Source organism: Sus scrofa, chromosome 12, assembly GCF_000003025.6.
Source record: "Sus scrofa isolate TJ Tabasco breed Duroc chromosome 12, Sscrofa11.1, whole genome shotgun sequence".
NCBI classification, from domain to species: domain Eukaryota; kingdom Metazoa; phylum Chordata; class Mammalia; order Artiodactyla; family Suidae; genus Sus; species Sus scrofa.
The window spans coordinates 34540944-34555943 of NC_010454.4; the positions used below are offsets into that span (position 1 = coordinate 34540944).

A 15000-nucleotide genomic window follows, 5' to 3' on the forward strand; every position below is an offset into this window, starting at 1 on the left:
GGTTTTACCGTGCTTCTTCTCACCAGTCTTCTAGAAAAACACATACCCAGTCACCACTGCCACAGGCACTGGTCCAGGACTGGCAGAAGGGCCAGATGAATAATACAGACTACAGAATCTAAGAACATATGTTCACTGTAAAAAAAAAAAAAAAAAGTCCAAAGAAAATAAGAAAATCCACAAAATCCACCCCCAACCCCCATATAATCATTGTTCTCATTTTAATGCCTATCCCTCCAGGATTTTTTTCTATCATAGATATAGTTCTACATTGTTTTATATCATTGGGGTCATACGAGACGTAATGCTTTTTAACTCAATCTCTTTTAATATATCACGCCATTAAATATTTTTCTACAACAGGATCTTTTTTTTATTATTCTTTTTTATGACTGCACCTATAGCATATGGAACTTCCCAGGGGTCGAATCGGAGCTACAGCTGTGGGTCTATACCACAGCCACAGCAACACCAGGCCTGAGCCCCATCTGTGACCTACACCATAGCTTGTGGCAATGCCAGATCCTTAACCCACTGAGCAAGGCCAGGGATCGAACCCGCCACCTCATGGTTCCTAGTCGGATTCGTTAACCACTGAGCCACGACGGGAACTCTGGAATGTATATTTTTAAGGCTTTTTATAAACTTGGCACAGAGCCCCCACTTAATGCAGCCTGTGCACAACTAGAGCCCCCCACTTCTCCTCCTTCCAGGGGCCATGCCCTCCTGGTCCTCTCTGCCTTTGCCTTTGGGCAGCCTTCTCTCTTCCAAAATCCACTCCCCCAGGACCAACGCCCTGCCCACCCAGATGCAGCAGAAGGCCCAGAGCTCTTTGGTTCTGTGTCCACACGTATCCCCATCAATCCAGATGCAAAACTGAGCCCTTCCCATTTTCCATAAAAATATCCACTACGACCAAGCATTTGTGAATTTAACAGACTTTCCTGGGAGGTCTCGTTGTGGCTCAGCGGAAATGAATCCGACTAGCATCCATGAGGATGTGGGTTTGATCTCTGGCTTCGCTCAGTGGGTTAAGGATCCGGCATGGTCTTGAGCTGTGGTGTAGGTCATAGACGTGGCTCAGATCCTGCGTTGCTGTGGCCGTGATGTAGGTTGGCAGCTCTGATTCAACCCCTAGCCTGGGAACCTCCATATGCTTCTGGTGCGGCCCTAAAAAAACAAAAAACAAAACAGAAAAACACTTTCCTGAAGACTAGAGGACACAAGAAGAAGTCCTCTAGTGAAACACCTGGTTTTTACCGTCTCTCAGATCCCCTCCTCCCAATGACCTCCACCTCTAGATTCTTCTCTCTTTATCACACAGAAGAATTTGCCGCTTGGGGCTCTGCCCGCCCCCCCAAAACTTGCATTCCTGAAACCTTCAAAGTTGCTCCACACAATAAAAAGCCCTTCATTTATTTGTAGGTCTCATCTTGGAAGGCAGTTGGGATTTAATTAGCATAATTGTACTTTTTCAGAGTTCCCTTGTGGCACCACAGGTTAAGGATCCAGCATTCTCACTGAAGTGGCTCTGGTCCCTGCTGTGGCGGGGGCGGCGGGTGGGATGGGGTGGGGTGGGGGGTGAGGTGATCCCTAACTCTGGAAGTTCCGCCTGCCACCGGCTCGACCAAAAAAATTTTTTTTTTTTTACTTTTTAGTGTCACTTGTGTTCTTTACCACAGTCTTGTGGAATCAACCTTATTATCCTCATTTTCACAGATGTAAAGACTGAGGCTTAGGAGTTCCCATCATGGCGCAGCGGAAACGAATCCGACTAGGAACCATGACATTGCGGGTTCGATCCCTGGCCTGCTCAGTGGATGAAGGATCCAGCGTTGCATGGGCTGTGGTGTAGGTCGCAGATGCGGTTTGGATCTGGTGCTGCTGTGGTTGCGGTGTAGGCCAGCGGCTACAGCTCCGATTCAACCCCTAGCCTGGGAACCTCCATATGCCGCAGGCACGGCCCTAAAAAAGACAAAAACAAAAAACAAAACGGAGGCTTAGAAATGTTAAGTGACACGTCCAAACTCACACAGCCCAAAAGTGTGTGTGGAGCTGGGATTCACATCTCTGAATCCCAACCCCCATCTCTTTCCACCTGACCGCCTTTAAATTAACAGGAAGGAGGGGCCCAGGGGAGGGGCCCTCTGGGGCACCATTGTTTATCTTTGTGTTACTGGGGTCTGGGGCTGCCCAGGGGAACCCACCTTCTTGCCTTTGGGGCTTTCAGGAGATTCCCGAGCCTCAGAGCAGATCCTGCTGGCCACTTCCCACACCCTCCTTCTCCGAGAGCACAACCGGCTGGCCAGAGAACTAAAGAGACTCAACCCTCAGTGGGATGGAGAGAAGCTCTACCAGGAAGCCCGGAAAATCCTGGGAGCCTTCATACAGGTAAGAGGCCCAGGAGCGCTGCCGCCTCCGCCACCAGCTTCCACTCCTGGCCCTGCCCTCTGCTCACTGTCGCCAATCCACACACACACCCCCGTTTCCTCTTTCCTCTCCTCTGCTGCCTTTCCCCATCGTCTCTCTTTTAAACCCTCCCTTTTGTTTCTTCGGCTTCCCTGTCCCTAAAGGAGTCCCTGGATGCCGAGTGGTGGAGAATCATTTATGTGGGTCACTCAGCGTCCCTGCCCAGGTGCCGTCCCTGGCATCACGGGCTCCATCCCTCCTGGGACTCTCACATCACAGTTATTTGGTTGTTTTGATTGGATAATTTTCTCTTCAAATTCTCAAAACCTAAGCCCCCTGTCACAGGCACAGTCAGTTTCTACTGCGGAGTGACTGATTGACTCACTAGAAGAGACTTGGAAAGGCTGATGTGTGGGTATTACCCATACACATATTTTTTAACCGTATGATTTAAAAATAATTGTAGGAGTTCCCTAGTGGCCTAGCGATTAAGGATTTGGGTTGTCACTGCTGTGGCTCCGGTTTGACCCCTGGGCCTGGAAATTCTGTGTGCCAAGAGAATGGCCAAAAAAAAAAAGGAGTTCCCGTCGTGGCTCAGTGGTTAACGAATCCAACTAAGAACCATGAGGTTGCGGGTTCGATCCCTGGCCTTGCTCAGTGCGTTAAGGATCTGGCGTTGCCATGAGCTGTGGTGTAGGCTGCAGACGCGGCTCGGATCCCACATTGCTGCGACTCTGGCGTAGGACGGCAGCTACAGCTCCACTTCAACCCCTAACCTGGGAACCTCCATATGCCGTGGAGCAGCCCAAGAAATGGCAAAGAGACGGGAAAAAAAAATCATAAATGCTTAGGAAGTTGTACAAAAAAGGTACATGCTCTTAATCTCCACTGGTGCTAACATTTGGCATAGCTATGGCACAATATCAAAAGACAAAAGATGGCATTCCCATTATGGCTCAGTGGTTAACAAACCCGACTAGCATCCACAAGGACACGAGTTCGATCCCTGGCCTCGATCAGTGGGTTAAGGATCTGGTGTTGTTGTGAGCTGTGGTGTAGGTCGCAGTCGTGGCTCGGATCCCACGTTGCCGTGGCTGGGGCATAGGCCAGGGGCTACAGCTCCGATTGGACCCCTAGCCAGGGAAGCTCCATATGCCGTGGGTACAGCCTTAAAAAGACAAAAAGACCAAAAAAAAAAAAAAAAAAAAAAAAAGAAAAGAAAAAGAAAAGGAAAAAAAAAGCCAGAAGATAACATTGATGCGAACCCTAGATTTTATTCAAATTTCATCCGTGGTGTATGTGGTGTGCAGGCCTGTAGGGGGTGCTGTGGGGGTGTGTACGGCTCCTGCACTTGTGTCACATGGTGTTTCATGTAACCACCACCACAATAAAGATACCTAACTGGGAGTTCCCGTCGTGGCGCAGTGGTTAACGAATCCGACTAGGAACCATGAGGTTGCGGGTTCGGTCCCTGCCCTTCCTCAGTGGGTTAACGATCCGGGGTTGCCGTGAGCTGTGGTGTAGGTTGCAGACGAGGCTCGGATCCCGCGTTGCTGTGGCTCTGGCGTGGGCCGGTGGCTACAGCTCTGATTCGACCCCTAGCCTGGGAACCTCCATATGCCGCGGGCTGCAAAAAAAAGATACCTAACTGGACCATCGTGGCCACAAGACTCTCTTGTGCTACTTTTTTGTGCCCCATCCACCCTCCCCCTTCCCACATCCCTAACCCCTGGCAACCACTAATCTGTTCTCCATCTGTACAGTTATGCTATTTCGTGAATGTTATGTACATGAAGTCATGCAGCCTGTCTTCTGTTGAAATTGGCTGTTTACATTCAGCATGATTTCCTTGAGGTTCATCCAAGTCGTTGCATATATCCACCCTTCACCCTTCTTGTTGTGGAGGGAGAGTCCATGCTTTGACTCTTCACCTATTGAAGGGCGTGTGGATTGTTTTGGGGGGGGGGGGCTGTTATGAATAAAGTTGCTGTGAGCATTCATGCATAAGTATCTGCCTGAAAATAAGATATTTCTCTGGGATATATACCCAAGAGGACAATTGCTAGGTCATATGGAAGGTCCGTTTTTAGTTTTGAAAGAAACTGCTTTTCGAGAGTGCCTCTATCATTTTTACATTCTCACCAGCAGTGTATGAATCATCCAGTTTTTCCTGCATCCTTGTCATTATTTGGTGTCATCACTAATTTTTTTTTCACTCTTTCTGTTAGGTATGTAGCGATGTTGCATTGTGGGTTTAATTTCCATTTCTCGGATGGCTGATCCTATTGGACACCTTTTCATGTGCTTTTTTTTTTTTTTTTTTTTTTTTTGTCTTTTTGCTATTTCTTGGGCCACTCCCGCAGCATATGGAGATTCCCAGGCTAGGGGTCTAATTGGAGCTGTAGCCACCGGCCTACACCAGAGCCACAGCAACACGGGTTCCGAGCCGCGTCTGCAACCTACACCACAGCTCACGGCAACGCCGGATCGTTAACCCACTGAGCAAGGGCAGGGACCGAACCCGCAACCTCATGGTTCCTAGTCGGATTCGTTAACCACTGCGCCAAGATAGGAACTCCTTCATGTGCTTTTTAACCATCTGGATAGCCTCTTCACTAAAACACCTGTTCATATATTTGTCTATTTTCAAATAGGATTTTGTCTTTTAATGTTGAGTTTTGAGAGTTCTTTATATATCTAGATACAAGTTCTTTGTCAGGTATGTGACTTTAAATATTTTCTATCAGTGCCTACTTTGTCTTTTCATTCTCTTAACAGCGTCGTTTTTATTCGTGTTTTTTGTTTGTTTGTTTGTTTGCTTGCTTTTTTTAGGGCCACACCCACAGCATATGGAGGTTCCCAGGCTAGGGGTCAAATTGGAGCTACAACTGTTGGTCTACACCATAGCCACAGCAACTCTGGATCCTTAACCCACTGAGCGAGGCCAGGGATGGAACACTCAATCTCATGGTTCCTAGTCAGATTCGTTTCCGCTGCGCCCTGACAGGAACACCATAAATTTGCTAAGGTTTATTTTATAAGCCTGGTATGGTTATCTAGCTAAGTGTTCTGTAGGCATTTTTTTTTTTTGGCTGCACCATGGCATGCAGAAATTCCCAGGGCTAGGGTAGAACCATGCCACAACAGTAACCAGAGCCACTGCAGTGACAATGCTAGACCCTTAACCTGCTGAGCCACAAGGGAACTCCCATTCCATAGGTCCTTAAAAAGTATTTGTATTCTGCTATTTTTGGGTGGAGTGTTTGTTACCTGTTATGTTGTTCTTCTTTCCTTTCTGAAGGTCTCAATCTTCTGTTATCCTTTATATTTAGAGAGTTTTCTTCATCCATTATTTTTTAATATAAATTTTATCAGCATATAGATGATTTTAAACTACGTCCTAGACATTTTAGTTATTACGTTCAGAGACATTGGAACTTATTTAACTCTCCTATTTAAGCACATCATTCTCCTACTTGGGTTTGGCATTTAGGTTCTGGCATACTTTTTTGGACTTTAGCTCCAATGACCGTTTAGTCTCTTGGGGCCTTGCAATGCTGTTCAGGTCTGCTTCGCTCTTCTGGTGCTTCTGGGGTTCCCACTCCTGACTTTGTCGGCAGGGCAGGAAGGTATTTTCCTGGCTGCCTTCTGTTGCTAAGCAACCCTCTAGAGGATCAGAAGCCCCTGCACCTGATTCTCTATGCTGCTGAGTGAAGAACAGAGAGACACAGGGCTTCACGGCTGCCACTACCGCAGGCAAATCAGACCCTTCACCAGCCTGGGTTGCAGGTCAAGGGCTGGGATGGCTGATGGCTTGGATTGTGATGTGGGTATGGGGGCTCTTTGCTAGGTCTCTGCTGAACTTCCACTGACCCATTCTCTGGAGAATGAGAGAGAAGGCTTGTCTTAGCTTCTTTTGTCTATTCCTGTTGGAGGGTCCGGGTTGATATGTGGGAACTCAACATTTTGTCATCCCTCAAGTCCTAAGATTCGTAGCCAGTCCACTTTCTTTCCAGCTTTCAGAGTCTATTTATTGTTGTCCATTGAATACTTTCCAGGGTGTTTAGTTATATTTAGTGAGGAAGACTAAGGAAAAATAGTCTACTTCATCTTGTATTGGAACCAGAAGCCCCGTGCCCATATTTTTAACCATCAAAGGGATCTATTTCCATTTATTTCTTCTCAAGAGCTCCAGAATTCAACAGGTATTTTAAAAATTTTAGGCCCATAGATCTTGCTGCTGGAGAGTTCATAAGAAATCATCCAAAGGATAAAAAAATATCTACTTAAGACTTCTGAATTGAGGCTTGTATGAGTCTGCATGAACCGCCATAACAGAGTGATGCAGACTGGGTGGCTTACACAACAGAAATTTATTTTTTCTGGGAGTTCCCATTGTGGCTCAGTGGAAATGAATCTGTCTAGCATCCATGAGGACGCAGGTCCATCCCTGGCCACGCTCAGTGGGTTAAGGATCCAGCACTGCCGTGAGCTGTGGTGTAGGTCACAGATGCGGTTCGGATCTGGCGTTGCCATGGCCGTGGCATAGGCTGGTGGCTACAGCTCCAATTTGACCCCTAGTCTGAGAACCTCCATATACCCTGGGTGCAGCTCTAAAAATACAAAAAAAAAAAAAAAAAGAGAGAGAGAGAGAGAGAAAGAGAATGAGAGAGGAAAGAAGAGAAAGAATGAAAGAGAGAATGAAAGATAGAAGAAAGAGAGAAAGAAAAGAAAGAGAGAAAGAAAGAAAAGAGAGAGAGAAAGAAGGAAAGAAGGAAGGAAAGAAGGAAAAGAAAGAAAGAAAGAAAGAAAGAAAGAAAGAAAGAAAGAAAGAAAGAAAGAAAGAAAAAGGGAAAGAGAAAGAAAGAAAAGAAAAAAGTGAGGGAGGGAGAAGGGAGGAAGAAAGAAATTTTCTCCCAGTTCTGAAGGCTGAAAATCCAAAATTAAGGACTTAGCAGGTTTGATTTCTCCTGAAGCCTTTCTCCTTGGCTTGGCCGCCTTCCCCCTGTGTCCTCATACGGTCTTTCCCCAGGCATGCATCTCTATCTTCTGGCAAGGACACTGGTCTTATTGGATTCGGGCTCCACCATACGACATCATTTAACCTCATTACCTCTTTTCAGGTCCTGTCTCCCAATACAGTCACATTAGAGGGTTAGAGCCTCAAGATGCGAATTAGAGGGAAACACAATTCCATCCATACTAAGACCTCTTGGACTCCAAGAAAAAGAAACCCACTCAGCCTAGTTCAGATGTTCAGTATTGGTTCGCTCTATCCATGTATCAGACAAAGCTGGTAAGGGTTTTTCCTGGAACTTCAGGGCAGGGAAGATAGTTGGACCTCAGCCAGGGTTAGAGCCAGAGACTGAAAACCGTCTGGAATTAGGGCAGGTACTCTCACGCTGACTCTCCCTCCCGCTCTGCTCTGCTGTTCACGTCTCCACGCTCTCTCTCCGCAGATGGGTTTTCTGTGCTTTTCTGCACATGGTAGAAAATGACAACCCATATCACCCCATCTGTCCCCTCAGATCAAGCGCCATCAGAAACAGTCTAAAATAGCTGCATCTGAAATCGAAGTTCCTGAGAGAGAGACTCTGACTAACCAGCTTACTCTGATGCCACAGCTGGGCCAGTCCACTGTGGCCAGAGGCAGGGGTCTGTCTCCCACTGCCCCTCACAGCCTGAGGGGCAGACTGCCGGCTCCAAGGATGATATCCCCAGAGTCTAGGCTGCTGATGAAATGGGCAGCAACCTAATTCAACCGTGAGAGAGGAACCCATGCATGCAAGAGAGTGTTATACACGATTAATTACCTAATAATTGTGAGCTAGGTAGAAGCGTGAGAAATGTTTTAAGTGAAAAAGCAGAATGCATGTCACTTATGTGTTCTCTAGGATTACAGCTCTGTTCAGTAGTTCCCATCATGGCTCAGGAGTAAACAAACCTGACTAGTATCCATGAGGATGAGGGTTCGATCCCTGGCCACACTCAGTGGGTTAAGGATCCAGCGCTGCCGTAAGCTGTGGTGTAGGTTGTAGATGCGGCTCAGATCCCATGTTGCTATGGCTATGGTGAAGGCTGGCAGCTACAGCTCCAATTCGACTGCTAGCCTGGGAACTTCCAAGACTGGGAACTTCCTAGCCTGCTTTGGGTGTGGCCCAAAAAAGACCCCCCCCCAAAAAAAGACTATGTTCAGATATCCTATAGACAAAGATTAGAAATAATAAACAATGAATACAATTATTGTATTATGTAGTGGCATGATTTTTATTTTTTTCAAAATGTTCTCAATCTATGTTAGTTCATTGGCTTTGAGGAAAACAAAACGAGAAACTAATCTCTCCATGGTGCAGTATTTCTTCAGAACTAGAGATTGAATGAATTCCCTTTGGTCATCCTGTGAATCATTTCTGTGGCCCTTCATTCCTCTTGCCCTGGCCTATGGGGAAAAGTTTAAGAGTATGACTTTGTTAGGTTAAAGTGACTTACAAGGTATCACTTTAGCTTCAAGGTCATAAACTTGGAGCACACAAGGTGTCACCTTAGCTTAGGTTATAAACTTGAAGCAAAGATGGCAAAGAGAGTACTACGTCTCAAGTGCCAATTTCGAGAGATTGATTAGTAGAGCCTAGGTTGAGACAAATCATGCAAATTCAGCAGAAAGTATGCATGATCAACGTTCCCTGGTGGCATAGGAACTAAGGATCCAGCGTTATCACTGTTGTGACTCAGGTCACTGCTGTGGTACAAGCTCAGTCCCTGGCCCAGGAACTTTCACATGCTACAGGCGTGGCCAAAAAATGGATCAATCTATCACATCGATCAATTAGTAATGTCTGCCAGGGTCATAGGAACAAGAATTGAACACATGTGCTATCCATTTGCCGTCCTTGATTTCTGACTGCTTTTGGCTCCTACCTCACTCTGCAGAGGTTTGAGTCTCCTCACCCTCACCCTTTTCTCATGACTTGTTTTCCCTTCCAGATCATCACCTTTCGGGACTACCTACCCATTGTGCTGGGTGATGAGATGGAGAAGTGGATCCCTCCATACCAAGGCTATAACCAATCTGTGGATCCCCGAATTTCCAATGTCTTCACCTTCGCCTTCCGCTTTGGCCACTTGGAGGTCCCCGCCACCATGTCCCGCCTGGATGAGAATTACCAGCCATGGGGTCCGGAAGCAGAGCTCCCCCTGCACACCCTCTTCTTCAACACCTGGAGGATAGTTAAAGATGGTATGTCCTTTCCAGAAGCACTGTCACCTGGCTCTCTCACTCTGCAACCTGCTTCTAAAAGACCTGGCTTGGGAGTCAGACTCCAGGCACTTCCTGTGTGGCCCTGGGCAAGTGAATTCGCTTCACAGAGCCTCCATCTCTTCATGTGTATCATGGAGACAATAACAATACCTGTCTCACTAGGATGTACAAAAAAAATTAAAATATATGTACAGAGCTTAGTCTGCAATGGTTCTTGAGGCATAGGAGGTGGTTACTAAATAGTGGTTATTTTTCTTTCTTTCCTCCTCTGGCTTTAAGGTACCAAGTTTTCCTGTTTCCTTTCCCTGCCTCAGGCTTCTCTGATCCTTGCAGAGAGAATTCCTGGGTCTGGTAAATAAATGGCTCTCTTCCGCTCTCCTCTGCAGCTTTCCCATCTCCATTAAGTGCCAAAGGTGGGACCCAGCTCTCCTTTATCTTGGGCTGGGCTGTTTTGAAACTGACTTTACTTATGGTCTGACAAGTTGGGGCATTTTTCTAAAGATTTCTGCCATCTCTTCCCATGCTGCACCGTTCCTCGGGGAAACATGTGGAGGAGAAGAAGCCAACTCTCTGAGCTAGAGCTTAGGAAAAAAACCCTGAAGCTTATGTTCATGGCGTCACCCCTGGGGTGCCTCGCTTCCACCCCTCAGGCAGGCGGTCTGGACTGGTCCCCAGACCCCAGCACCCCCTGCAGGATGCACTGTGCTGTTCTCTTCCTGCTTGCAGCCCAGAGGTTCAGCCAGCCTTCTTGCATCTGAGAAAGAATGTCTGGTGGAGGGCGCGGCCAGCAGTGGAAGTTGTCCCCAGCATGGCCTCTGGTCTCCCTTGCAGGTGGAATTGACCCTCTGGTGCGGGGCCTGCTGGCCAAGAAGTCCAAGCTTATGAATCAGGATAAAATGATGACGGGCGAGCTGCGCAACAAGCTTTTCCAGCCCACTCACAAGATCCATGGCTTTGACCTGGCTGCCATCAACATACAGCGTGGCCGGGACCATGGGATGCCTGGTGAGTGGGCCTGGGGTCAGCCAGGCCTGGGGTTCTTTCAGCTGCTTCCAGGAATTCCTAGGGACTCTTTTTCCACAGCCCTGAGGAGCTGATCAATTCTAAAACAGAAAGCAAAGGAATTTTTTTTTTTTTTGTCTCTACCCATGATGTGGAGAAATTCCCGGGCCAGGAATCGAACACGTGCCACAGCAGTGACCAGAACCACAGCAGTGACAGTGCCGGACCCTCAAACCACTAGGCCACCAGGAAACTCCAAAGATGTGGTTTATTTTGTTTTGTTTTTTGTCTTTTTAGGGCTGCACCCACCACATATGGAAATTCCCAGGCTAGGAGTTGAATCAGAGCTGCAGCTGCCGGTCTATGCCACAACCACAGCAACCGATCCAAGCCACGTCTGCAACCTACACCACAGCTCATGGCAATGCTGGATCCTTAAGCCACTGAGTGAGGCCAGGGATCGAACCTGTGTCCTCATGGATACTAGTCGGGTTCATTTACCACTGAGCCACGATGGAAATTCCCAAGATGTCTATTTTTATTTATATATATTTTTTTTGGTCTTTTTTGTCTTTTAGGGCTGCACCTGCGGCATATGGAGGTTCCCAGGCTAGGGGTCAATTTGGAGCTATAGCTGCTGGCCTACACCACAGCCACAGCAACACAGGATCCGAGCCGTGTCTGCAATCTACACCACAGCCCATGGCAACACCAGGTCCTTAAGCCACTGAGCAAGGCCAGGGATGGAACCTGCATCCTCATGGATACTAGTCGGGTTTGTTCGCCACTGAGCCGAGACAGAAAGTCCCCAAGATGTCTATTTTTAAAATTGCCTTTTCTCATCTGTGAAAAACAGAATCTTCCAATCTCCCTGATGCAGAGACCCGAGAACATATGTGGCACTCTCTTGGAGCTCCTGAAATGAATGAAGATCAGCCCGTGCCTTGTAAAACCAGTTTTAAAGCCCAGAAAATATTCAGAGGGGCCTAAAAGCAGGAAAGCAATGGCTACCAGACCTTCCTGAATGTAGTGCTTAAGAGCCAGACTGCCTGTGTTCAAATCCCAGCTATGCCATTTCTCGCTATGCAACCTTAGGCACATTCCTTAACGTCTCTGTTCTTCCGATTACGTATTTGTGCAGGGCTGAGACCAGTGCCTGACCCCATAGTGAGTACCATATAACCCACGGGCCCCTCAAGGCTTCAGTGCCACAGAGCAAAAGGATGGCTGACCGCCTTCCTCATCCCAAAGGCTGTGAATGCAGACTTTCTGGGGCTGATGGAGCTGGAGTGGGCGAGTCCCCAGCGGGGACCGTCTGGCCCTGGATCAGACAGCTGCAACCTCTCTGCCCTAGGATACAACTCCTGGAGAGGCTTCTGTGACCTCTCACAGCCCCAGACGTTGGAGGAGCTACGTGCTGTGCTAAAGAACGAGAAGCTGGCTAAGAAGTTACTGGATCTCTACGGGACCCCTGACAACATCGACATCTGGATAGGGGGCACTGCCGAGCCCCTGGTGGAAAGGGGCAGGGTGGGGCCTCTCCTGGCCTGTCTCCTGGGGAGGCAGTTCCAGCAGATCCGCGATGGGGACAGGCAAGTGAGACCTCAGCGGGGAGGGGGCTGGCAGGGAGGCGGGGGAGACCCTTCTCGGCGGTGGGCGTTCTGATGTCCTGCCTGAGGACTCACTCCAGACCTTAGCCTGTTCCTAGTGAATCTCCTTCCAATGCATGGGCAGAGTGGGGAGGGAGCCAGAGCTGGGCTGTGTAGAGACCCTGCTTCTGTCGCTGCAGGTTCTGGTGGGAGAACCCTGGCGTCTTCACAGAGAAGCAGCGGAATGCTCTGCAGAAAATGTCCTTCTCACGCCTCGTCTGTGACAACACCCACATCACCAAGGTCCCACTGCACCCCTTCCAGGCCAACAGCTACCCCCACGGCTTCGTGGATTGCTCAGCCATTGATAAGCTGGACCTCTCGCCCTGGGCCTCAGTGGAGGATTAGGGGCTGGACACCATGCCACTCCCCCCCACACACCCCCGGTGTGTGCAGTAAACCTCCCTTTGGTCCGTGATGCCATTTCAAGCAAGTTCAGCGACCCGGCCCCTGAGAGCTCCATACCCAGTCCCAGGCCTTCTTTCCCAGTTCTCTCTACACCCCGCAAGATGCATATCTCACTCAAGCCCCCCACCAGCCACCTTGACCTCTCAGCTCTTCCAGCCAAATCCCACTGCTTCCACCCCCATCTTCTCTGCCTGCAGAAGTCCTCTGTTCTGTCAAGACTCAGACCCTCTGAGAGGCCTTCCTGTCCAGCTTGCGGGGTGTCACCCATTCTCTCCCCTGAACAAGTCTTGGCTGAGGCCGAGGCCTTCACACCCTTATCTCTCCTCCCCTGGAACTAGATGATAAAATCCTTGAGCCAAGGCCCTCAGCCAGCTTCCAAGAGTGTGCCGTGGCCCCCAGCTCAGTAAACATCTGGTGATTGACTGCTGATGCTGGCAATGACCTTGTTCCCCGCTGGAAGGCAGGCCTTGGAATCACTGCCAAATCTAGTACCTAGATGTTTACCATTCAGACGTGTCTCACCACTGAGAGGTCTCGTGCGTGGGTCTGTGGGGTGAGAGGGTACGGTTCGGTGGGATTTCAAAGCGCTCTCAAAAAAAAAGGAGTTCCCGTTGTGGCTCCATGGGTTAAGAACCTGACATAGGGTCCAGGAGGATGCGGGTTTGATCCCTGGCCTTGCTCAGTGGGTTCAGGACCTGGTGTTACTGCATGCTGCAGCATAGGTCACAGATGTGGATCTGGCGTTGCCATGGCTGTGGCGTCAGCCAGCAGCTGCAGCTTGGATTTGACACCTAGCCTGGGAACTTCCATATGCCATGGGTGCGGCCCTAAAAAGAAGAAAGAAAAAAAAAAAAAAAGAAGAAGAGGCAAGAGCTCCTGAGAAAAGAAGCCATGGCCGTGGAGTGGCAAGAGAGCACTGGGAGCAGTCAGAGGTGTCAAAGAGGGAGGGAAAGCCAAGCCTGGATTCCCCCAGAGCTAAAGCTAACTTCTTTTCCAGAGGTCCTCCAGGGAGTACCCTTTCTTTCAAGGCCAGTTCTTGGAGCCTGTGAGGCCCCTGATGGGCAGCTCCAGAATATCCCCACTGCTCTCCGACGTAGGCTGGCAGCTATGGCTCTACTTCCACCCCTAGCCTGGGAACCTCCATATGCCGCAGGTGTGGCCCTGGAAAAGACGAAAAGACCAAAAAAAAAAAAAAAAAAAAAATGGGACTATCCCTACTGCTGCTGCCCAGTACACTTTTATGAGTTCTTTTCAAATGACCCTCCTGGGCAAGGTCAGCCCAGCCAGAGCCTCCAGATGCCCTGACTGGCGGGACAGGGGTGGGAGGCCCTCAGCCATCCTGTAGGAAAAGCCCAGGAGGCAGAGGATCTGGGCGGCAGCCCTGGCTCTGGCCCCCTCTTCCTTAAGGCCTTGGATGAGTCCCTTAACCTCACTGAACACCGTGATGGTCAGCAGTGAAAGGGAGCTGAGGAGTGTTTATCCTGCTTGTGCTGCCGGGGCTCCTATGGGTACGTGAGCCCCAGCATCCTGCACGGTTCAGACTCAGCTGTGAGTACCCCTCCCCGAATAGGGGAGGAAGGCAGGGAGCAGGGCAGGGGACCTACCAGTCAGATAGAGGGCTCAAATTCCAGGTGAATATTTATTCTTCGCAAAATAGCTCCTTCCCCTCCCTCAGCCTGGCCATCTGCTGTCTCTGCGAACTTGGCCACGTGAAGCTGAGAGTGAGAAGGAGTGGCCTGTCCCAAGGGCCTCTGAACAGCTGTGCCAGCTGCAGGGATGCAGATCCAGAGGTGCCCATCATCTGGGGAGGGAACCACCTTCCCATCGCCCCTCTGCTTTTCCTTTCCTGCAGGAAAGCACGTGTCTCCTCTCCTTCCCAGCACCTGGCACAGGCCTGACAGAGCGTGAACATGTAGCAGATATTTCCCAGAGTGGGAATTCCCATTGTGGCTCAGGGAAAACGAACCGGACTCGTATCCATAAGGACGTGCAGTTCGATCCCTGGGCTCGCTCCGTGGGTTCAGGACCTAGTGTTATGGCAAGCTGTGGGGTAGGTCACAGATGTGGATCTGGCGTTGCCATGGTTGTGGTGTCAGGCCGCAGCTGCAGCTCAGATTTGACCCCAGCCTGGGAACTTCCAATCTGCTTGCAGGTGGGCCCTAAAAAGCAAAAAAAAAAAAAAAAATTCCCAGAGCAACGCCTGAACATAAAGCCTTGGGGACCACAGTTCCTCTTCTCTGGGGAAGGTCAGGGTCTGCTCAGTTTGGCCCGGAC

The 15000-nt window shown here is 49.3% G+C and overlaps 1 protein-coding gene across 1 annotated transcript in view; it reads left to right on the top strand.

Annotated features, from left to right (window-relative positions):
• Positions 1–13088, top strand: part of LPO (lactoperoxidase) — a 28919-nt gene extending 15831 nt beyond the window's left edge. The window contains exons 10-14 of the mRNA XM_021067272.1: positions 2231–2391; positions 9394–9646; positions 10499–10672; positions 12024–12261; positions 12459–13088. Coding sequence (XP_020922931.1) covers positions 2231–2391; positions 9394–9646; positions 10499–10672; positions 12024–12261; positions 12459–12666 — 1034 coding nt within the window. The 3' untranslated portion in view covers positions 12667–13088. The remainder of the gene's footprint in view (positions 1–2230; positions 2392–9393; positions 9647–10498; positions 10673–12023; positions 12262–12458) is intronic.